This window comes from Spermophilus citellus (genome assembly GCF_964194105.1).
Source record: "Spermophilus citellus genome assembly, chromosome: 2".
NCBI classification, from domain to species: domain Eukaryota; kingdom Metazoa; phylum Chordata; class Mammalia; order Rodentia; family Sciuridae; genus Spermophilus; species Spermophilus citellus.
Genome location: NC_138183.1, coordinates 162645179 through 162669967, shown reverse-complemented (window position 1 = coordinate 162669967; position 24789 = coordinate 162645179). Strand labels below are relative to the sequence as shown.

The 24789-nt window shown below is 32.1% G+C and overlaps 1 protein-coding gene across 3 annotated transcripts in view; it reads right to left on the bottom strand.

Moving 5' to 3' along the window:
* The window catches only part of ALKBH8 (alkB homolog 8, tRNA methyltransferase), a 64591-nt gene that overhangs the window by 26981 nt on the left and 12821 nt on the right, over positions 1-24789 (bottom strand). For all 3 annotated transcript variants that reach the window (XM_081279389.1, XM_081279388.1, XM_081279387.1), the window contains exons 6-9: positions 22819-22923; positions 21700-21770; positions 10915-11021; positions 4-155 (exon numbers count right to left, since the gene is read on the bottom strand). In XM_081279389.1, the coding sequence (XP_081135515.1) occupies positions 4-155; positions 10915-11021; positions 21700-21770; positions 22819-22923 (435 nt within the window). The remainder of the gene's footprint in view (positions 1-3; positions 156-10914; positions 11022-21699; positions 21771-22818; positions 22924-24789) is intronic.

Sequence of the window (24789 nt, the reverse complement as noted above, 5' to 3'; positions counted from 1 at the left end):
TACTACAGTTACAAGGTGTGTGCCTCACTTTCCTAAATGTAAATGATGTTCGTATTCCCCTCTTGCTTAAAGTTAAGTCTCCAATATCACTGGTGATAATTCCACTTTTGTAATGCTCAGATGCTTGAACAGTATCAAATTTCCTGGGTGTGATTCTAAAAACAATAGGTAAAATAACTTACTTTACACTGCATTAAGAAAACCATTTTAGGTCTTTTACAACTATTAAGGGAACAGAGCAAATCTATAAGAATATATTACATATATCTATTAGATTCCCAGATTTGTTAGACCCTGTAGGAAAAGTAAAGAAACATAAATATTTAAGGAAGTTATTTTCAGAATAATAATACTGGAAGAATGTACAACTAAAACAAGCATCCCAGGCAAAAATGAAATAACAAATATTCAATTAATAACAATTTTTTAAAAAACATATTGAAGGTTTGGGGATGTAGCTCAGTGATAGAATGCTGACCTAGCATGCACTGGGTTCAATCCCCAGTATATTTCTCTCTCTCTCTCTCTCTCTCTCTCTCTCTCTCTCTCTCTCTCTCTCTCTCTTCTCACACACACACACACACACACACACACACAAAAGCAAATTAAGCAAAAAGGTAACAAATAGATGGTCAATTTAAATCTAATTTCAGTAATTACGTTAAATGTAAAATGACTAAAAACTCTAATTAAAGAACAAAGATTGCTGGCCTAGACTTGCAAAATTAAATCCAACTACATGATAATTACAAAAAAATCTTGATTATAAGCATAAAGACTGGCTGAAAATAAAAAATACATATATAACATATAAAAATAAATATTTTGCATATACCAAACAAAACCAAAAGAAAAGTTATTTAGCTATACTAATCAAATAAAGCAGATTTTAAAGCAATATTACTAAAGATAAAAGGGGCATTTCATAACGGTCAATTCAACACAAAAATACTAAAATCCTATATTTTCATAACAATTTTAAAACATGAAGCAAAAATTTTTAAAAAACAGGAAAAATATACAAATACATGACTATATCGGAGTTTTTGATACATTCTTCTCAGTAGCTGAAATCTAGTTTAGAGACATATTTAAACATCAAGAAACAACAGATAATAGAATCCAAAAAGTAGTGATTAACTCTTAAATTGCATAATATAAATAAGTAGAATAAAAATTGAAAAATAAAAAAAGAGAGAGGTACTACTTATTTTAGATTATTAGAAGTTTTAAAGAGGATCCTTGGAGTAAAGTCACACTTTTGAATGGGAAAAAGGGATCAATTAGTAGGAAATAAAACTCTTTACAGCTCAATAAAATGCACAGATAAGTGTACTGTTGAATAGGCTTTAACAAATGTATAATGCATGACAAATGTAACCAATACAGAATCAACTATATTTCCATCACTCAAAGAAATTCCCTTTTGTTCTCTTCCCCCACCTTAAAACAATCACTCTTCTGAATCTCTATCAATACAGTTTTGCCTGTTCATGAATTTCATAAACAGTTAGTATCTATTCATTTAACACAATGATTTTGAGATTCATCCATGTTATGCTATGTATCAGTACCTTATTGCCTTTCTATTGCTAAACAATATTCTACTATATGAAAATAAAACAATCTATTTGTTCAAAATCCCCTGTTGCACATTTTGGTGCCCAGTTTGGGATCATTAAAAATAAAGCTTCTATAAACATTTTTATCCACACCACTTTTAGGTACATATTTTTATTACTCTTGGCTAAATACCTAGGAATGAAATTGGTAGGATCATACACTAAGAGACTGCCAGTTTTCCTATGTGATCCCAACATTTTACACTTTAACAAGCATCGAATGATTTTCAGTTGCTTGACATTCTCACAAACACTTGATATCTCCTGAGTTTTCAATTTGAGCCATTTTTTTGAATGGCAAGTGGTATGAAATTGTTTTAACTTGCATTTTTCTGATGATTAATATTGTACATTATTTCATGTGTTCATTAGCCGCTCACAGATTTTTTTTCTTATGAAGGATCTGTTTAAGTCTTTTTCCCAATTTTTTTTTTCTTGTGTGTGTGTGTATAGCAGATATTTTCTTCCCATATGTGGCTGCCTTTACATTTTCTTAATGATAACTTTTGATGAGCAGAAGTGTTTAACTTTGATGAGGCCCAATTTATTATGCTTTATCATGGTGTTCTGAAATCTTTCTTAAAAGGAAAAAAAATTGACTACTCCAAGGTTGCAAAAATATTCTCTCATATTGTCTTCTAGACATTTTATATTTTTTACTTTTATATTGAAATAGATGATCTACCTCAAATTAGTTTTTATTACTGGTATGAAATACCGAGGTTCATATTATTTCCAATGGATACATAGCACCTATCTGGCAAATAAAAGAGAGACTACTGAAATGGAAGCCTAAAATAGACCTCAATACAATAACACTGGGTGATTTCAACACACCTCTCCCCCAAAAATAAGCCATCCACACAAATAAACTCAGTAAAGACCTTATACACCTGAAAAACATTATAAATCAAATATAAGTCAAATGAACTTAACAGACATCTATAGATGTCTAACCACAGCTGAATATACTTTCTCAGCAGCTCATGGAACCTTCTCCAAAACAGACCATATTTTAGGACACAAAGTAACTTTCAGCAAATAAAAAAATAATTAATATGATTTCTTGCATCTTATGAGATCACGATGGAATGAAATTAGAATTCAACCCAACAAAATCCTATAGAAATTATATAAATACATGGAGATGAAGCAATACATTTTTGAATGATGAATGGGTAGTAGAAGAAAACAAGGGAGACATCAAAAATTCTTAAACTTAAATGAGGATAGTGATACAGCATATCAGAACCTCTGGACACTGTGAAGGCAGTCTAAAAGGAAAGTTTATAGCAATGAATGTCTACATAAGAAAATCAGAAAGATCCCAAATAAACAATCTAATGATGCATCTCAAGGCCCTTCAAAAATAAGAACAAATGAGTTGCAAAACCAGTAGAAAGAAGGAAATTATTAAGATTAGAGATGAAGTTGAAAATGTAAAAAACAACACAAAGGCTGGGGTCATAAGGCTGGGGTCATGGCTCAGAGTAGAGCGCTAGCCTACCATGTAGGAGGCCCTGGGTTCAATCCTCAGCACCATATAAAAATAAAATAAAGATATTGTGTCCAGGGGCTGGGGATGTGGCTCAAGCGGTAGCGCGCTCGCCTGGCATGCGTGCGGCCCGGTTCGGGTTCGATCCTCAGCACCACATACCAACAAAGATGTTGTGTCCGCCGAGAACTAAGAAAAAAAATAAATAAATGTTAAAATTCTCTCTCTCTCTATCCCCCTCTCTCTCTCACTCTCTCTTAAAAAAAAAAAAAAAAAGATATCTTTAAAAAAAAAAAAAAGATATTGTGTCCACCTATAACTAAAAAATAAATATTTAAAAACACAAAGGATCAATATTATTTCTTTGAAAAGAAAAAACAAAGTTAATAAGTCCTTAGCCAAACTAACCAAAAGAAAAAAGATCCAAATTAATAAAAATTAGAGATGAAAAAGGAGAAATCACCACAGACATCACAGAAATCCAGCAGATCATTAGGGACTATTTTGAAAATGTATACTCCATTAAATTGGAAAAACCTAGAAAAAAATGGATATATTTCTAGACAAATATGATTTGACAAAATTGAATCAAAAGGACATAGAAAACCTAAACAGACCAATAACTTGTAATGAGATTGAAGCAGTGAAAAAAAACTTTCCAAGACCAGGACCAGGTGGATTTTCAGTTGAATTCTACCAGACCTTTAAAACAGAACTAATGCCAGTATTCCTCAAATTATTCCATAAAATAGAAAGAGATATAACACTTTCAAATTCATTCTATAAAGCCAGTATCATACTCATACCAAAACCAGATAAGGACACATCAAGGAAAGAAAACTACAGACCAATAGCCCTGATGAACTTAGATGCATAAATACTTAACAAAATATTAGCAAATCCTGTTAAATAACCTATTAAAAAGATTGTACATAATGACCAAGTTGGTTTTATTCCAGTCATGCAAGGATGGATTAACATATGCAAATAAATAAATGTAATTCATCACATAAATAGAATTAAAGACACTTAGTCTTCTCAATAAATGCAGAGACAGCCTTACACAAAATTCAGCACCCATTCATGATTAAAAAAAAAAAAACACTGAAGAAAAAAGGAAGAGATGGAACCTGTCTCAACATCATAAAGGTTCTATATGAAAACCCAAATTCAACCTCATAGTAAAAGGGGAAAAACTGAAAGCATTTCCTTTAAAATCTGGAACAAGACAAGAATGTCTATTCTCACCACTCCTAGGTGAATAGTGCTAGAAATTCTAGTAAGAGCAATTAGGCAAGAGAAGGAAATACAAGGGATAAAAATAGGAAAGGAAGTCAAATTATCAGTTTGCAGATGTTATGGTCCTATACTTAGAAGATCCAAAAAACTGTACTAAAAGACTGTAAGAGCTAATAAATTTGGCAAAGTATCAGGTTATAAAATCAACATACAAAAATCAGTAGCTTTATCACAAGAATGGGATCCTAATTAGAATAAGTTATACTTCATGTATGTATAATATGTCAAAATATACTCTACTGTCATGTACAAAGAAAAATAAAAGAAAAATAAAATATACCTGAAAAAAAATCAATAGTTTTCCTATATACCAACAATGAATGCACTGAGAAAGAAATCAGGAAAATTCTATTCACAATAGCCTCAAAAAAATAAACAAATATAACCAAGGAGGTAAAAGACTTCTACAATGAAAACTACAGAACACTGAAGAAAAAAAATTGAAGACCTCAGGAGATGGAAAGAACTCCAATGTTTATGGGTAGGCAGAATTAATATTGTTAAAATGGTCATACTACCAAAATCATTACACAGATTCAATACAGTTCCCAATAAAAGACCAATGACAGTCTTCACAGAACTAGGAAAAACTGTCCTAAAATAATTTGGAAGAATTAAAAACCCAAACTAACCAAAGCAATTCACAGCCATAAAAGCAATGCCAGAGGTATCACAATACCTGACTTCAAATTATATTACAGAAATGTATAGTAACAAAAATAGCATGGTATTGGCATAAAAACAAGACACACAGATCAATGGTACAAAATACAAGAGAGACAAACCCACACATCTACAGTCATCTGATACTTGAAGAAAGTGCCATAAACATACATTGGAGAAAAGACAGCTTTTTAAACAAATGCTGCCAGAAAAACTAGTTATCTGTATGTAGAAGAATGAAACTAGGCCCTTATCTTTCACTCTGCACAAAAATCAACTCGAAATGGATCAAAGACCTAGAAATTGGACCAGAAACTATGCAACTATGAAACTATGAAACTATGAAACTATGCAACTATGAAACTCCTAGAAGAAACTCCAGCAGATAGGCACAGGTAACCACTTTCTCAATAGGACCCCTAAAGCTCAGGAAATAATACCAAGAGTTAATAAATGGGATGGCATCAAATTAAAATGCTCCTGCCCAGCAAAGGAACAATTAGGAATGTGAAGAAAGAGTCTACAGAATGGGAGAAAATCTTTGCTAGCTACTCTTTTGACAAAGGATTAATATCTAGAAAATCTAAAGAAATCAAAAAACTTAATATTAAAAATCAATATTAAGAATCAAATAAACCAATTAATAAGTGGGCAAATGAATTGAACAGATACTTCTCAAAAGAATAAATACAAACGGCCAACAAATAGATGAAAAAAACGTCCAGCATCATTAGCAGTTAGGGAAATGCAAATCAAAACTACATTGAGATTTCATCTCACACTAGTCAGAATGGCAGTCATCAAGAATCCTAATTAGATTAATTAATAGATTAATTAATTAATAGATTCTGTCATGTACAACTAAAAGAACAAATTAAAATTAAAAAATAAATTTTAAAAAAGAATACAAACAATAATAAATACTGAAGAGGATGTGGAGAAAAGAAATATTTTTACACTGTTGGTGTGATGGTAAATTAGTACAACCACTGTAGAAATCAGTATGGAGGCTCCTCAAAAGACTAGGCATGGAACGACCAAATGACCCAGCTAGACCACTTCTCAGTATACACTCTGAAGAATTAAGGCATCTTTCTATGGTGATACATGCATATCCATGTTTTAGCAGCACAATTCACAACAGTCAACTATGAACCAGCCTAGGTGTCCATCCATCAACAGATGAATGGATAAAGAAAATGTGGTATATACACAGTATGGTGTTTTAATCAGCCATAAAGAAGAATGAAATTATGTCATTTTGCAGGAAAATGGCTGGAACTAGAGACCATCAGTTAAGCAAAACAAGCCAAACTCAGAAGGTCAAAGATTGTATGTTTTCTCGTAATGTGAAAGCTAGAGAGGAAATAAGAAAGGTATGGCATAGGGCAGGGGTGTCTCGTGAAAATCAAAGGGAGATCAGTAAAGAAAGGGACCAAGAGAGGGAGAGGGGGAAGTGCTGGAAAGTGATATTGGCCAAATTATATTGTTAATATTGTGTATATTAAAAATATGTTTTAAGGGGGAAGGAGGGAAAGAGGAAGTACTGGGGACTGAAATGGAGACAATTAAATTCCATGCATGTCAAAATGAACCCACTATTATGCATAACCATAAGGCATTAATAAAAATATCTTTAAAAAAATAAAATTAAAAAACTGAAAACTAAAAGAGCTTGTGCTAAGGGCAATTTTTAAGAAGGAAAAGCAAGCAATCATTGCCCAAATACATGTTACTCTAATAGCTAAAAATATTAAAACTATGAGGTTGAACATGAGAATTTTTTATAAGATGAGTGTCTTGAAACTCTTTGTTAACAAACTAAATTCCTCTCTTGGGGGTTAAGAAGTTCTCTATTACAGCACTTTTAAGTCAATTACTGAAGGCCAAATAGCTTTTAACTGCTTTTGATACCAATCTCAGATTTTTAGAGATAGGTAACCTCCATGTTAAAATAATGATTTCTTTACACATCACTAAAAGTTTTTATTTTTCCCCGGGCTCAAATTATAATCTAATTGGAAAAATATTCAATAAAAAGATAAAAACATTTTAAATAATAATCCAATATAATAGAAGAGGTAGTAGGAGACAATACAGTCCTCAGGAAAGTAAGGAATCAATTATTTCAAGCTAATATAGGAAAAGTTTTATAAATTAAAAAGGAAGCAAAAGTTGAGTGTAAACAGAGTAAATGGAAAGGAAAATGAAACATACAGTTCTGAGGGTTGACAGTGTGAGTGTGAAGGCACAGTATAAGTTCAGAGGAAGGGAACAAACTAGAACTGTGATTAAGAACACCGATCCTAAAGCCAAATTGGCTGCTGATCTTGGCTTGCCACTTCCTGGCTTTGTGACTGTGCAAGTTATTTAACTTCTTTATCCATCAATTGCCTTTAAAAATGAAGACAAAACTATGGAACAACTTCCCACTACGATTGTAAAAATTAAATGAGTTAATAGATGTAAAGCTTTCAGAACAATAATTGATACAAAGAAAATATTCCAAAAATAATTTAAATACACATTTTTTTCCTTCCTGTACTAGGGATTGAACACAGGGTCTTGTACATGCTAGATAAGCACTCATCCACTGAGCTATAATCCAAGCCCTCAACAAATAATTTAAAAGAAGAGTTCACGAAATCTCATGAATTAATGCCTTCCAAGGACAGTCGTGTAACAAATAAAATGAAGCAGGTAGATTTATTTAGAAACACATTGTCTGCTGTTATACATATAGGAATAATTTTCATTTTAATAAAGCAGAGTATTATCTTCCATTTTCTGGGAATACATATTCTCATTCAGTCTAGTTTTCCATTTCCTACTTTTCTTAAAACAGACATGATGGCTAGGGTTGTGGCTCAGAGGTAGAGCACTTGTCTAGCATGTATGAGAGACTAGGTTCAATCCTCAGCACCACATAAAAATAAAATAAAGGTATTATGTCCACCTACAATTAAAAAATAAATATTAAAAAAACAGATATTAATTCAGGAAATATTTAATTTTTATTTAATTCTATTATAACATAAAAACAATATTAACAAACACAGTGATAAATAACGATTGTTACTCAGTTTTGGATCCAGGAGTAATAGAAAAGGGTAGAACTGTAGAAAACTAGAAAAGTAGCCACCACCTAAAAAATGACATTGATATCAGTCTCCATTATTGCTACCAACCAATATGTGGCCCAGTATTGACAGAACTTTTCAGTTTTCAGAAGAAGCTAAAAACTCAAATTTTATACGAAAGCTCATGATTCTTATATGTACATAATTAAAACAGAACAAACCATGTGATCCACCCTGTAACAGTCAAACAAAACATTTCAGACTGTTAAGTTTATTCACATGATACAGGTTTGCCACCTTTGATTTAGAACATGTAAATTAATAAATTTGAGTTTCATCAAATTGAAGTTAGATTAAGTATTTGAAATTAATATTATAGGGCAGTATTAAACTTTTTCAAATCTATGACTCTCCACAGTGCTTTCTAGTACTTTTTTATTTCAGAATAGAAATAAAGTTTTTAATCAAGGTTTATTTCCTATGTTTATATAGTTTTAAGGTATATTAAATATGCTTTTTCAATCTATTTTCCCTTTCACCAAAGATTCTGATAAACATCTAAACAGCTGGGATATTGTTTCTTCTCTCTCTTTTCTCTCTCCTGATCCCTTTGCCTCCCTTCTTCTCTCATTTCTTTCTGTCTCTCTCTCTCTCTCTCTCTCTCTCTCTCTCTCTCTCTCTCTCTCTCTCACACACACACACACACACACACTCCACACACACACAAACACACAAAATCATATAGTCACATTATAGGCAATGAGGTCAATGACAGCCTTCAAAAATAATACTGGGCACGGTGGTGCACAACTGTAATCCCAGCAACTTGGGAGGCTGAGGCAAGAGGATCGCCAAGTTAGAGGTCAGCCTCAGCAACTTAGCAAGGTGCTAAGGAACTCAATGAGATCCTGTCTCAAAAAATAAAAAAGGCTGGGAACGTAGCTCAGAGATAAAGTATCCCTGAGTTCAATCCACAGTTAATAATAATAATAATAATAATAATAATAATAATAATACTGAAGGGTTTTCCCCTAAAAAATATTGAAAAGACTTTTGAGTCTACAGCCAAGATTAAAAATAAATATTACTTATAATCCAACCTTCCAGAAATAACTATTAACATTTAAAGGCATGATATACTTTCAACAACAGGATAAATCTGATCAAAATGATGTTTTAGAAGAATCTGTATCATTACTGAAAGTAGATGGAAATATTTTCTTACTATATGGACAGTAATTTCTTATTTTGCATTTTTTATAATAGCATTACTCTTAAGCTTAAACATTAGTGACAGCAAAAATGCTTGTACCCAAAAAAGAAAATGTCATTACATTCAAAATTCCAAGAATACATAAAACCAATGGATTAGATCACCATTTTCATTTATTTTAAGTTGTGAACATTTGAGTAGCCATGAAAAAAATCAAATAAATTTAAGCACTAGTGCACAAAATCAGGCCATCTTTTTTATGGCTCACATTTAAGAGAGGTTACAAATTCATTTACATGATCATTTCCATGAATTTTTATAAAAATGTGTCAGCTAAAACCTCCAAGCAGAACAAAATAAGTACATAACTCAGCAACATTTTAAGTGACAACAGGCATAAATTGTAGCAGTACTCTCTTCTCAAAAGGCTAAAAGTGCATTCCTACCAAAAGCATATAATGTATTTCTTTAGATTTAGATTAAATCAAATTCAAGGAGTATTCTACAACACAATTGGCCTCTTCAAAAGAACCAAAACATCATGAAGGACAAAGAAAAGTTGAGGAAGTGTTTCAAAGTAAAGATTAAACAGAATTAGCAAATAAATGTGATGTAGGATCATGAACTGAATCTCGAATTGAGAGAAAGCTTGGTATAAAGCACTTTGTCTTACAACTAGCAAAACCTGAATATGGATTATATATAAGTATTTTATCAATATTAGATTTTCTGAATTTGAGTGTTACACTATGGTTTTATTAAACATGAATAAGCAAACTCATTCCATAAAGGGCCAGACAAGAAATATTTTAGGCATTGAAGACCACATATAGATTCTGTTGTATATTCTCCATTTTTTCCATTTTAAAACCCTTTGGAAATATAAAATTCATTCTTAGCTCAATGCTACATAGAAACGGAATTAAATTTGGCCCATAAGCCATAATTGGCTAACCCCTGATATACACATGGTCCTTGTTTTTAGGAAACACATAATGAAGCATGTAAAGATAAAGGGTCATGATATAATTTTCAAATGATTCAGCAAAAATAATAATAACATGTGAGGAAGAAATAACAGATGTGGCAGAATGTTCCCAACTGATAAATCTAGATAAAAGGTGAAGGGAGTTCACTTCACTATGCTTCCAACTTTGCTTTAAATTTTAATTTTTCCCCAAATAAAAAGATTTTAAAATGTTTAAAATAACATCACAGAGCTGGGGTTGTAGCTCAGTGGTAGAACGCTTGCCTAGCATGTGGGAGGCACTGGGTTCGATCCTTAGCACCACATAAGAATAAATAAAATAAAGGTCCATTTACAACTAAAAAAAAAAATCATAAATGTTAAAAACAACAAGTAAAAAATTAAAATTCCAAATGTAAAAAGAAAGGCCATAGATGGCCCTAGGTTCCTAGTAGAATTGAACCCAGAAGCCCCAGTGTTCAGGCATGATCCAGTGGCTCAGACAGAGAAGAACAAGAACTCTCTCTCACAAAGCAAAAGATATCCTGACATCAGGGTCATTTCAATATACATACCCATGAGTCCAAAGGTATCTGGATTCTCCTGTCATCACTAGCAAACTCCGACGAGGCAACATAACTTGTACTGTGACACCATCTGGATGCTTAAAATCCATAACTATCTTGAAGGAAAAACAAAAACATAAAGTCAATACAAAATTTCATATACTCCAAGGATAAGGGTGATTTATTAATTCTGGCCTATTTTCTAGGATAACATATTTTTTAAAATTATGCTTATAGAAAAGTACAGCACAGTGGTTCTCAAACTTTCATGCAGAATAGAGTCAAATGAACGAAGAAAAAAAAAATTCATCCGTAGAAATTCAGAGTTAATCTGTCTAAAGTATGGTTCAGGAATCTGCATTTCTAACAATCACCCCAAGAAATTATAAAGCAGGTAATCTGAGGATCATACCATGGAAAACCTAGAGTAATGGTCAAACACAAGGGCTTTGGAGCTGAAACGCTCACATCCTGGCTCTTCCATTTACCAGCCACACGAACCGGGACAAGCCATTTAACCTCTTTGTGCCCTGCCTTTCTCAGCTCTAATAGAATTGCTATATGATTAAATATGTAATAGACATAAATAGGATCATGCCTGCACATTGGGACTTCTGGGTTCAATTCTACTAGGAACCTAGGGGCATCTATGGCCTTTCTTTTTACACTTAGAATTTTAATCTTTTACTTATTGTTTTTTAATATTTATGATTTTATTTTTTTTAGTTATAAATAAACACAATACCTTTATATTATTTAATCTTATGTGGTGCTAAGAGACGCGACACATAGTAAATACACAAATTGTAGATGTTATTTTTATTATCTCTAGAATGCTAATAATTAATAATCTAAGGAGAAGTAATGATTAAATACAGATTCTAATGTAACCCATTTTGCACCCTGAAAGTCATGCAACATACTGGAATTGGATGCTGATTAATAAGAGATGATTAAAGAAAACAGGAAATTTTTCAGCCACTTTTCCTAAGTTATACTCAAATATTATTCAGAACAGCAACTTGTAAAGATACTACAACCATAAAATATTTTTTGTCCTAGTAGCCTATCAAACACCAGACTTCAACTAAAATAGCAGCAGCTGACAAATGTGAAATGAAAAGGCATGCCATAGGGCTGAAAAATATTTTAATTGAACAACCCATTTGAAAAATAAATACGACAAAGTATTAAGTGGGATGAAGAAATACCTTTCTTAGAGATAAACTCAGCAAATTATCTGGGACAAAGTTAGCATTCAATAAATGTTATTAATGCTATTATTAATAATAATATTGGATCAAACTACATAAGCCACATGAAAATTCTCTGAAAACTATAAGTAATTATACAGATCTAAGCTGATTCTTTTCCCCATTCTCACCTATTCTTTCAATCTAATTGTGAAAAGTAATGTAAGGTGATACATGTAATTTCATATAGTTATACTCTAAAAGCATTCTATTCATAAACACTACAGATTACTTCTGAAGTTTTTAGGGATGATGTGTACTGATACCTGCAACTTTCTTTAAATGTATAAATAAAGAAGTAATGAAGTGATGGATGGATAGATATTTGATAAAACAAAAGTTTTAAAATGATACTTTTAGAATTTAGGTAGTGTGTATATAGATATTTACTCTACAATTCTTTCAACTTTTCCACATGAAAATTTTTATAATATATTACTGAGGGAAAGGGGGAAGAAATCCACCTGACTGTGGCCCATTTTCAACCAATGTATATGGGATTCAATTTTCTGAGTCCACTGTTTCCCACAAACTACCAATTTTAAATCTTCTAGATTGTACTAATATCTTAATTTGACTAAAATGAAATAACAGCAAAGAAGAGACTCCGCATACCTTGATATGAACAGACATGTCCAACATGTCTGGATAAGTGGGAAAGAAAAGAAGAAAAAGAGAAGAGAGACTCAAAATTGCAAGGATATAAGATTAGAATTATATATTTTAAAAACTATATAAAAATTATCAGAACTACAAAACATAGTTGTGCCAAAAATATGTTTATGTATTTTCCCTGGACTTACGAATTTAGAGTCCCACCATTTGAAGAGCTAATTTGTCTACTGTAGGTAATCAGAGGAATTGGGAGCATTTTTAGTAAAACAAATACAGTTTTCTGTCGCTCAACAAAAGATGATGCTCCCACAAGAACATACTGCTATGCTGAAGAGTAGTTACAAGTAGAAGCTTGTTGGTATGCCATATTTTTCTATGACAGAGAAATAGATAGACACCAATAAAAACCAATGGCTGATTTCAGTAGCCTTTAAAACTTCTATGTGTGCCACAGAGCCTGCTCCTTTAAGATAAATTAAAATCAAGACCTGCAACAAACCTATTTCTCTTTCCTGGTTCTTACTGGCAAAGTATGTTTTAAAAAATAATAATAATAAATTGTTTTTTTTTAAACAACCCACATTGGAGACTTGAATCCATTTGATTAATTTGTTTGAAAGTTGGAATCCCAAAAGTACCAAGTCTAGTGAAACCCAAAGGAAAAGAGAAAAATGTCACCGATGCACCCTGAAATCATCATATAGGACCTCCCATTTGAAAATGATAAAAATAAAAAACAAGCTTTGCTTCCTTGTCCTTTAGACAACATCAATTTCTAAAAGATATAGGCCTCTCTATTCTGGTCATGAGAATGGAAAAAAAATCACACCCATTTGAACATGAAAATGAGATGGTGCCCTACAATATGGGAGAATAAGCCCTTAACAGCACGTGTAACAGCTAAATACAGTGCAATGCAAAGGCACTCAATTCTCATTGCTACTAAGAGAGAATATGAAGGGAAGAACTTCATTTGATGCTTATGGTGTAAAAACTTTCTCAGTTGATCAGGTACTACACACGCATTTAGGACACATATCTGGGAACATGCCTGCAGTGTGCATATGTGAGACAAGCAATATTATATAGGTCAAAAATTTTAAAAATAAAACACTATAGTACAAATCAGCCAATTCTACCTTTCAAACACAACTCTGCCTTCCAAAAGTTGGTCTCAGCTGCAGAATGAAAAAATTATACCATCTTATCCTCTTCAACCCCAATTACAGATGATTTTGAACTTTCTTATCTAGCTAAGCTCCAGTGTAATATAAAATAAAAACAGAAGGCATCTTTTAGCTCAACAGTCTAAATACAATTGCCAAATGGTACAATGGAGAGCAAAATTCCCACTGCATAATAGAAAAATTAATGTGAAAAATAAAAGAAGCTCAAGGAGATACTTTAGAAACCATTGCATATTAAATATTATAAATGCTTGGTTTAATTGCCTAAAAGATAATATGCTCATGCTTATGTGTTTACACTGAGACCATTTGCTATGAGCTCTCACTAATTACACTGTGGCTTCATTTGTTTGTGGAAACCGAATCAGCATCTAAAAATGGGGTCTCAAAAATGTCAGTTACAAACCACTTTGTATATAAGGAGAAGTAATGAGACATTTTAGTTTAAAAAAATAAACTTAAAATTTTATCCCTATTTACTCATTAGAGCATATCTAGTGTATTATATTCTAGAAGGATTTTTGAATTAATTAATTAATTATAAATACTTTATTTGAAAGAATACAGTGGTGTATCTTGGACAGAAGGCTTCCTAAATTCCATTTGTATATTTTGTGGACCTTTTTCCTTAAGCAAAATAAACCAACAGATTCATATATACATATAACCAAAAAAAGACTAGAGGAACAAAGAACAACAGTCATGGGTATATCTGTTCCTGAGGCACTAGATTGTTCCCATAAGGAAAAGGTCACTTATAGCATCTACCACATCCCAAGCATAGAAGAGGTGGTTGCTGGCAATGATGATGATGGCAATAGCAGCATTGACAGTGATGAAGAGAAGCTGCTATTATTTGTACTAAATGATTACCAACTCCCTGTGACAATTAAATGCAAGTATTGTATGCCAACTGCAATATAAGACAGAAAACACAAAAAGAAAGTTATCTCTCTTTAGTCAATTAAAAGTTATTAATATAAGAGATGAGCTAGAACCCAAGTTTCTTGACTTGTTCCATGCTGAATTCAGTTCCAGTAGGAACACACAAGGATCTGAAAATAAAACATATAGGCTTTAACTTTTTCAGTTTCCAGCATTGCATTAGGATATTAATTGAATGATGATTCAAACTGCCATTTGGAGCCTATATTAATTCATTTCTAATCTTTCTCTGAAAGAATAAGTCTGAAATTTCTTGTCTTTGGAAATGGAACTACATCATGTGATATTAGCATTTCAGCATTTTCTAACTCCACTGTCCAAAATCTCAGCTAAATAACATAATCATCTATGAGCTTTCTATAAATATACAAAACAGCCTTCATCACAGACATTCTTAATTAGAATAAGCCAAAGTACAAAAAGACAGTCTAGCAAAGGGAAAAGAAAAGAATCAGAGAGACCTCAAATATTTAAATATCAAACACAGGCTATAAAACAAACATGTGTACCATGTTCAAAGATATAAACTCTAAGCTTGAATACTTCATCAGGGAATGGAAGTCATGAAAGGAGACACAAAACAAGTATGCTAAAACAGAACAATACCATGAATTAAATTAAGACTTCAATGAATGGGTTTAAGAACAAATTAAACATGGCAAAAGAAAGAATTAGTGATACAGAATATTATCTGGGATGAAGCATGAAGAGATAAAATAAAACATATAAGAATAGGAAAAGTAAAATAAAGAATATAAAGAAAAGGTAAATAAAGAGAGAAAATGGGATAGAGGCAAATCTACAGAGACAATGTCTGAGATTTACAAAACTGATGGACAAAACCAACCCACAGATTCAAGAAGCCAAATAAAAATAAAAAAATAAAAAAATATCAAAATTAGCAGAATAAGCAGCCCATCAAAATAAAACTATAGAAAACAAAAGAAAAAAGAAAAAAATTTTAAAAGCCAAAGTCATGCCTGCAATCCCAGTGACTTGGGAGGTTAAAGCAGGAGGATTGTAAGTACTAGACTAGTCTCAGTGACTTAGTGAGACCCTGTCTCAAAATAAGAAAATAAAAAGGGCTGAAGGTGTGGTCAGTGGCAAAGCACCCCTGGGCACCATAAAAAAGAAAAAAAAAGCCAGTCACCTTCAAAGGTAACAAGAGCAATAACATAAGTCAGAAATAAGTGAAACCTTTAATAAATAAAGAAAACAAACTAGTCGGGGATGGTGGCACATGCGTGTAATCCCAGCAGCTCAGGAGGATGAGGCTGGAGGATCAAGTACAAAGCCAGACTCAGCAATGGTGAGGTGTTAAGCAACTCAGTGAAACCCTTTCTCTAAATAAAATACAAAATAGGGCTGAGGATGTGGCTTAGTGGTCCAGTGCTCCTGAGTTCAATCCCCTGTACCCCTCCCACCCCCCACCCCCAAAAAAGAAAACAAACTAAAATGTTTTCAGAACATTGGATATTCTGGTCTAACATGGGGGATGGGAGATATTGGGGGGATAGAATAAAGACTGAAAATATGTATCCCTCTTTTTGCTGAAGAAATAAATGCATACAGAAACTTTAGAGAATTATATATATATATATTCATTCTTTTTGATTATTTTGAGTGTAGTAAAGCTGTCTCATATTAAATAAGTGCAGCTTATTGTATGTTAATTTTACCTCTGTAAAGCTGTTCTACAAAGAAGACATTAGATGCAACAATGCAGTACTTAAGAGTAAAATTTATAGGACTGGGAATGTAGCTCAGTGATAGAGCTTAACACGAGTGAGACCCTGGGTGCAATCCCCAGCAACATACACACACAAACAACAAAAAATAAAATATATGTCAAGAACATTTCCCAGGTTCTGAATTGATCATTTACCAGAGCAGGGAATCCAGAGAGAGCAGAAATTTGTTTTGTTTTATATGAGAGAATGGCAATGGGAGGTAAAAGGCTGAAGACAAAAATAATGAGCTTCATTTAGATAAGTTAAAACTTGGAATCCAGATAAAAAGAGGAGATTGGACATTACTTATAAATGCAAATACTTAGGGCTAAATTAAAGGCTGTAGATGAAGTCAGTATGTCTGGAGTTCAGATTGTAATTGCTGTTTTAAGCTGTATAAGAAAAGGTCTGTGCTTTTTCTAGTTTGTGCTAAAGATCAGAAAGTAATGAACATTTGTCCATTAAAACAATAAACTCCTAAAAGAGAAGACATTCCTGATAGATAAAAGTGATAAGAATTCTCCAGAATGAGAATACTGCTGGGCAAACTATAGCAAGATCAAATTGAAAAGACTAGGAAAGCTACCATACCATTTGGCTGGGTATTTCAAGACATTTCACAAAGACTTTATATTCAATTTCCTACTAAGAAGATCATACTGGACTCAACAGCTGTTTACTGAAAGAATAAGCCTAGAGAGAAAGCAGACAATATAATGAAAGATGCTGCCTAGTAGTAAGTATTCAGTAGATAGGATCTTCATTACCCGTGTACAGGATTATCCAAACCCACTGAGTTGCAAAAGTCCAAAAAGAAATATTCACTGATAAACCAACCAACTTGTTATAAAATTAATAATGGCCCAAACCATTGTTCAACATCAGCTACTACTTATGCTCACTGCTGTAATCCCTTTGGTCAGCCTTTTAGTGAATGTTGATGTTACAAATATGAGCCAATGCAATGCAAATATGAACAAATTGGAATCACAATTATTACAAAAGATAGAAGTCAATCTGAGGTTCTGTTTTATATGGAAGAAAACTATAAATATATAAAACTAGCCTTCATCCCTGACATTCTTAATCAGAGAATCATTTAAATAACATATAAAGAAAGCCTAAGATTTGAAAATCTGACAAAGCCAGGACTTTTACAATGAAGACATCAATGATGCACAAAGCTTTTAAATGAAATGTGAATATCAGAGATTTAAGACAAACTCTTGGAAAAAACTGATAATGACTTCAATAATTGTATTGGGGAAAAAAGGGTCCCTTTATAATTAAGTTGTAAATGATAAACAAAGAAATTTTCTATCAAATTGTCATATTTTATCAGAAAAACAATACCAAAATAATGCTCATATGACTTATTCTTTGTTCTAAATATAAATTTATAGTAGTAACATAATCTAAATATTGTTAAATTTTAAAAGATTTTTTAAAGCTACCTTCATAATTTTGTTTCATTTTTACAGATAAGTCAGTCAAAAATTTTCTTTCTTATTTTCAATAAAAGTTTGGTACTATTTTAAATAAATGCACATTATATGATCACTTTCACCTTTGGCTAACCCAGTCTTATGGCATTTGTTCTAAAGAGTAACTGCCCAACAAGTGTTATTAGTTTACAAGGAGGTTTATGGCAAGGGTATTTCTCAAAACATCTGGCCAACAAAGGCAAGATGCAATTTACAGTAGGACAAACCTACTAAGTAAGGAGTACTTAAATGCAAAAGCCTAACTGATTTCACAGGGTGCATATAATTCTTATATAATTCTCTTGTTGGATATTTTCCCAAGCTAATCCTTGGGAAGAAGAGCCTGAGTGTTTGTAATGCAAAGAACCTACATGGTTCCTTGAAGAAATTACTAAGCTAAGCCAACAAATTGAAACTTTGGGAACTTAGCCTGCCTGGTTATATGAGATATTAACTTGCTTTTGTTGTATAATCATTTTATTCCGTTTTTTGTTTTATGTTTTTTTTTTGCTGTTTTTGCAGCTAAAAGCATCCTCATTTATATACATATCATGAAGTTTATGTATGAATATTTGTAATACTTTTGGAGGTACAAAAGCATTAAAGAAAATCACAACTTAGTTGCAGAGGCAAAACATATTTGAAAAAATAAAAACTACTTTGGCTGTTTATAAAATGTATACACATCTTGTTAGAGATATTGAAGTTCAAGTAGTTAGTTGGTCATGAAAATAAGGCATATGAGTAAGATTGATATTAAAGTTAAGAATACCTCCTGGGAACATCTTGTGTTGGAGCATTTAAGAATTAAGAGAGACCTTTGTGGAGCACAGTTGTGCATACCTGTAATCCCAGTGACTTGGAAGGCTGAGGTAGGAGAAATGCAAGTTCAAAGTCAGTCTTGGAAGCTTAGTGAGACCCTGTCTCAAAACATAAAAATAAAAAGGGCTGGGGATATAGCTCAGTGGTAGTGCTCCTGGATTCAATCCCTAGTACCACCGAGGGGGGAAATTCAAAAAAGATTTTAGAAATTTCCTGAAGAAGGGAAGAAAATAAATAGTTAAATATAAACAAAAGACTCTAACCAAAGGATAAACAATAAACAAAACAGAATTTTTTTTTTGAAAAATGTGTAAAAGAGGCCAAAACAATGATGCCACTAACAAAATGGTTACAAAGAAATAGAAACTGGTATAGGCACTATAGTAAATTTCTTAAAACAACTTAGTATGTCAAGGATGACAAAATAAAGAAATAGAGACAAAGGTGTGGCACTCAGGAGCTAGGGAAGAATTCAAGTAATTACAAAGCATCAAAAAACAAACAAATAACAACAACAAAGCAGAACAGCACAGGGCACCAGAGTGAGAAAATGAAGAGAGAAAAAAATGAAAGACATCTTTCTTTCTATGACCACTTGAAATCCTACTTCTGGTCATGGGAACATCTTGTTCTAGAAGTGAAGGTTTCAAGTAAAGAACCCTAGAGGACGCATACCTTAACGATTCTTTACATGTACAAATTGCTCTGAGTTTGAAAAACATTTGCTCATACATTAAACTCATTTTATTCCCATGATAATCCTTCAACCAGGAAAGAAATATAATGAATCCCATCTTACAGTGAAACAAGTTCAAATTTAGGACTCAATATTATATAGCATGATAAAATGAAATGTTTAATAAACATTTTTTCCTCAATATCATTTACTTACCCTTAAAAGTTCTTTTGAAAGAAAATCTAATAATCCTGTCATAAATTTATATATGCACATCTTCCAACTACTACAAACATGGCTCCAACAAAAACTCCATAATTCCTGTTGGTGGCTAAAAATTATAGGCTTCTAGAGACAACAAATGAAAATAATGATTGCAGCAGATTTTTAGCTCAACTAAAGGGTAAGATTTCCCTTCTTTATAACTTTTAATGAAAAACTGCTAAATGGGGAATTTCTCTAGAAGTGAAAAGCAGAAAGCACATTTCTAGCTTTCTCTGTCCCTTCACTCACAACTCTCCAGAAAAGAAGTAACCTCTTGGCTGACCAGTTAGTCTGCAGCCAGACTCAACCGGCTCATTCCTTTCCTCTTTTCAGAACCAGCTGGTTTGTAGGATCTAACATAGCTCTTTGACATCCCTGTTATAGGTGTAGCCTCTGTCTCTATGGGGGAGATAGGTGCCAGTGACAAGGTCAGTATGTTTCTGTAATTCAGAGGTGAAGTATTACAAGTCCAATTGGCCATAAATCTATAGTTATGTCCTATTATCACTTTCTTAGTAGCAAAATTAATGCTCTAATTTCCATTTATCTTTGGTCTCATTTTTCAACTGATTACATAGCTGGGAAGAAAAAACAAAGATTTTTTTTTTTTTAATCAATCTCCTAAAGCTACGAGCAAAGAGAAGAGGCAAAAATAAAAATAAATCACAGAGAAGACCTCTTTCTTTTTTCTCCCCATCTTCATTATTTTTGAAAGTCTAAATTAAGAAACCACAAGTGTAGTTGATAAGATGGTTTTGTCATATCAAACAAACAGCCTTAATTCTTTAACCACAGTATCAGCATGATCACAGGAGCTCAGCAAAGATTGAGAAGTGAAAGCACTGAAGACCTAGTGATGGGCACTAAACTATGGTTAAAAAAAAAAAGAAGAAAGAAAAGAAAACTAAAACAAAAACTCAACCAGGTACAAGATCAGATTTTGAAGCAATGTCTAGTTAGGTTAGATACTCCCATATTTTAAAGATTATTCTGGATTTAAAATTCTAATTTTTTCTCTCTAAAATTCTTGCAATTGCGTATATCATTTTTAAGTCATGGTTTTGATATCTTCTTTAGCAGTTCAACAAAGTTCAGCTACAGAAACTGTGAATAAACATAAGCCTCTTATTCATCAGGAAAAAATGTGTATAAGACCCTGTTACTGCTCAGAGTTTGGGAAAGGATTTAATCACGTAACATATGTAAAAAAGTTTATCAAAATTCCAGACACATACATTTTAGTTTTGTCTTTCTTCTAAGGCCTGCAGGTATGGTCTTTTGCCACTAGATGGCAATGCAGCGTCAGTAGGTCCAAAGTTGGCCAACCTACCAAGGGAAATCTAGATTTCATTTAACTGCTAAAGTGAAATATGTAAAAATTAAATTTTTCTTAGTATTTGATAAGAAAGATGGTAAAACGTTGGATATTTGAAGGGAGAGAATATGATAATTTCATGTTCGCTAAGATTTTTTGTTTGTTTTACTTTTGTGTAGTACTAGGGATTAAAACCACAGACACTTTACTACTGAGTTACATCTCCAGTCATTTTAAATTCTTATTTTGAGACAGGATCTCACTAAATTGCTGATTCTAGCCTCAAATTTTCAATCCTCCCACCTCAGCTTCCTGAGTCAGTGGGATTACAGATGCATACCACTATACCCAGCCCTATGAGAAATAAAGTGCTAATGATGCCCTTACTTATTGTTTAAAAATCTTAATTCATTTTAATTAAGAATGTGAATAATCTTATAAAAAAGACATTGTTCCAAAGTAAGACATATGCTGAAAGCTAATAAAAATGTTTGAACATTTACCTCTGACCCCAAACTGAGAGAAACAATCTCATCCTCAAAAGCAGAATGTGTGTCAATATGAGGAGGAATTCCTGAGATAAAAAATATAACATGTCATTTCATTTTTCCTTGTAGAAAATTTAAGATGATTCTAAATGTAGCCTCATGCAATTATGGTGAAAACATTGGTTATCAAAAAGGTACTATAATTTTAGTTAAAGGAAAACAAGGTAATGTAACTAAACAAAATTAAACTTAAAGCTAAACTAAAAATAACTTCATGATAAAGTACCATTAGAATTCTACAATCAAGGCTTGGGAGTCAGTGCTTAACTAGGACACTTATCCAAGCCCAGCCCAAGAGGAAGATGTGAAAGATGAATAAGTGTCATTGCTTCCCTTGAATTCTGAATTCCCATGTACTTGGAGAATAAAGGCAATAGCCATGTGTGAAGACTGAGCATATCTAATAATTAAGATAAGGCTTCCTCTACTGATCTATCAATCTGTTAATTGAGCACCTCTTAGTAAAGAAACTAAGAGGATAGTGAAAAGATATAAAACAAGACTTAGTCCCTGTCTGAAAAAAGTTTACAAACCAGTGGAAAGACAGGTTAATAAGCAATAAAAAATACATCAACTATTGCCATTTATAAAACCCTCAAAATTATTTGATTATTTCAAATATCAGATAAAGATGTTGCTAACAAAGGCAAAAAAATCTATGACCTAAAGATTTTCCACTAACATGACATCCTAGAATTGTCTTCTATATTCTCAAATAGAGAAAGTGGCATTCAACCAATTAACTTTCTTCCCTTCTTTAAAGTATTCATTTCTTTCATTATAGAAGATTTCTGTTTTAAGCAGTCACCTCCTTCTCCAAATAAAATGTTGAGAGCCAAAACAAAAACAAAAAAATCACTAACATCAATTTATATCAGTCTTTTAAGACTTTTTGACTAATGCTCCTCAAGGGGTTGAGGCGTAGATTTGCAAGAAATTAAGATAAACATAAATATTGAATATAAGCAAAGTTAGAGTTTAAGCTAACTATCAAATACCTTTGATCTTAAAATGTTATATAATCTTCTTAATTCTGAAATATATAACTGGTATTTTAAAAGAATAAATACTTACCATGCCCAGGTTCATACTGATTTACAGTCAACTGATCAGGTTTATGCTTAATGTAACCTTTCTTCAACCATTTCTCCAAAATGCTATCACAAATGTCAGGAAGACCTGAAATCAGCAATCATAAAGACAAAACGTATTAAAATAATTACTTTGCATGTTTCACCCAAGAATAAAAAAGTCACTGATATAAATCAAACAGATTTAATGTAGCAGTCAGATCTATTAATATAACAATGAGCTTATAAACAAAACAAAAACAAAACATCTTAAGAATCTATGTATGTCATTAATTTTATCAAATAAAAAGTCTAAAATAATAATTTCTCTAACAACAATTTGGGTATTTTATAAAATAATAACAAAATAATAAAACTTAGTATGTATTGATTATTCCTTATCTAAAATGTTTGGTACTAGAAATTTTCAGATTCTGGAATTTTTTCAGATTTTGAAATATTTGCATATAATACATAACAGATATTTCAGAGATGGACCTAAATTTAAACAAAATTCACTCAAGTTTCATATATGCATCTTATTTACATAGTCTGAAGGTAATTTCATATAATATTTTTAGTTTGCCTAAGTAGTTTTTCTGTTTGTTTGGAGTTTTGTTGGTTTTTTTTTTTTTTTTTTGGTACTGGGAATTGAAGCCAGAGATGCTTAACCACTGAGCCATAACCCCAGCCTTTATACACACATACACACACACACACACACACACACACACACACACACGTATTTTCTTTTTTAGAGACATGGTCTTGCTGAGTTCCTTAGGGCTTCGCTAAGTTGCTGAGGCTGGTTTTGAACCCGTGATCCTCCTGCCTCAGCCTCCTGAACCTCTGGGATTAGAGGCATGCACCACGTGCCCAGCGCCTATGTTTTGACTGACCTGTCACATGAACTCATTTGGGTAATGCATGTGGCATCACATCAGTATTCAAAACTTTTCAGATTTTGGAGAATTTTGAATTTTCTAATTAGGAATAATCAACCTGTACATTATTTATTAGAAATTAACCTGTTCACTTTCTTTTTGTTATGTTAAGTATTATATTTATTTTATATAATTTTAAATTATTGTCTTTAAAATACCACATTTTTCAAAGTGATAGGAGTCATAGGAGTCATAAGTGTTAGTCCATGGGAGTCATAAATGTTATTTCACAATGAATAAAAAGCTTAAATAATATCAAGGACATAAAAGCAACCCATATTAAAAAACTGGTAAGGAATATGAAAAATATTCATAAAAAAGTATATACAAATGCTTAACCTCATTACTAATTAGGAAATTAAAAATTTTAAAGTTTTATAACATCACATGTAAGAAAGTGTGAAAGGAAAATGGTGCACACTTGGGGAGAATTATGTTGGCACAGCTGTTTTGAGGAACAATTTGTATCTTGTAACAATGTCAAATGAGCATTAATGTTTAACCCAATAATTCTATTTCTTGGCAGTCTCTCTTGAGAACACATTTACATTGTACTTAAGGAAGCACACACAAAGATATTCACTATAGCACTATATGATAAAAACTAGAAATAAATTAAATGCTTATCAATAGAAAACTAACTGAATAAGCTATTATGGAACTTTCAGTAAAATGAAAAACTACATAAGATATTCAAGATATATCATGAAGGAAAATGAACATGTTGGAGGGATGCATGTAATATATGAATATATAATTTATACAATATAATACTACATATATTAAACTACATATTTTAGTAGGTATATATTTGGATGTACACTTATCTTTTAAAGGATTAGAAGAATATATGCTAAACTTGTAATATCACAAACTTCTTAAAAGAAAGAAGTATGGGAAAAGTAGTTTTAGTTTTATTTGTATGTTCAAATTTTTTTACAACAAAATATTACCATTGTGTCCATGTACAAATATACCACAATAAATCCTGCCTATATACATAATTATAATACACTTATTTTTAAAATATA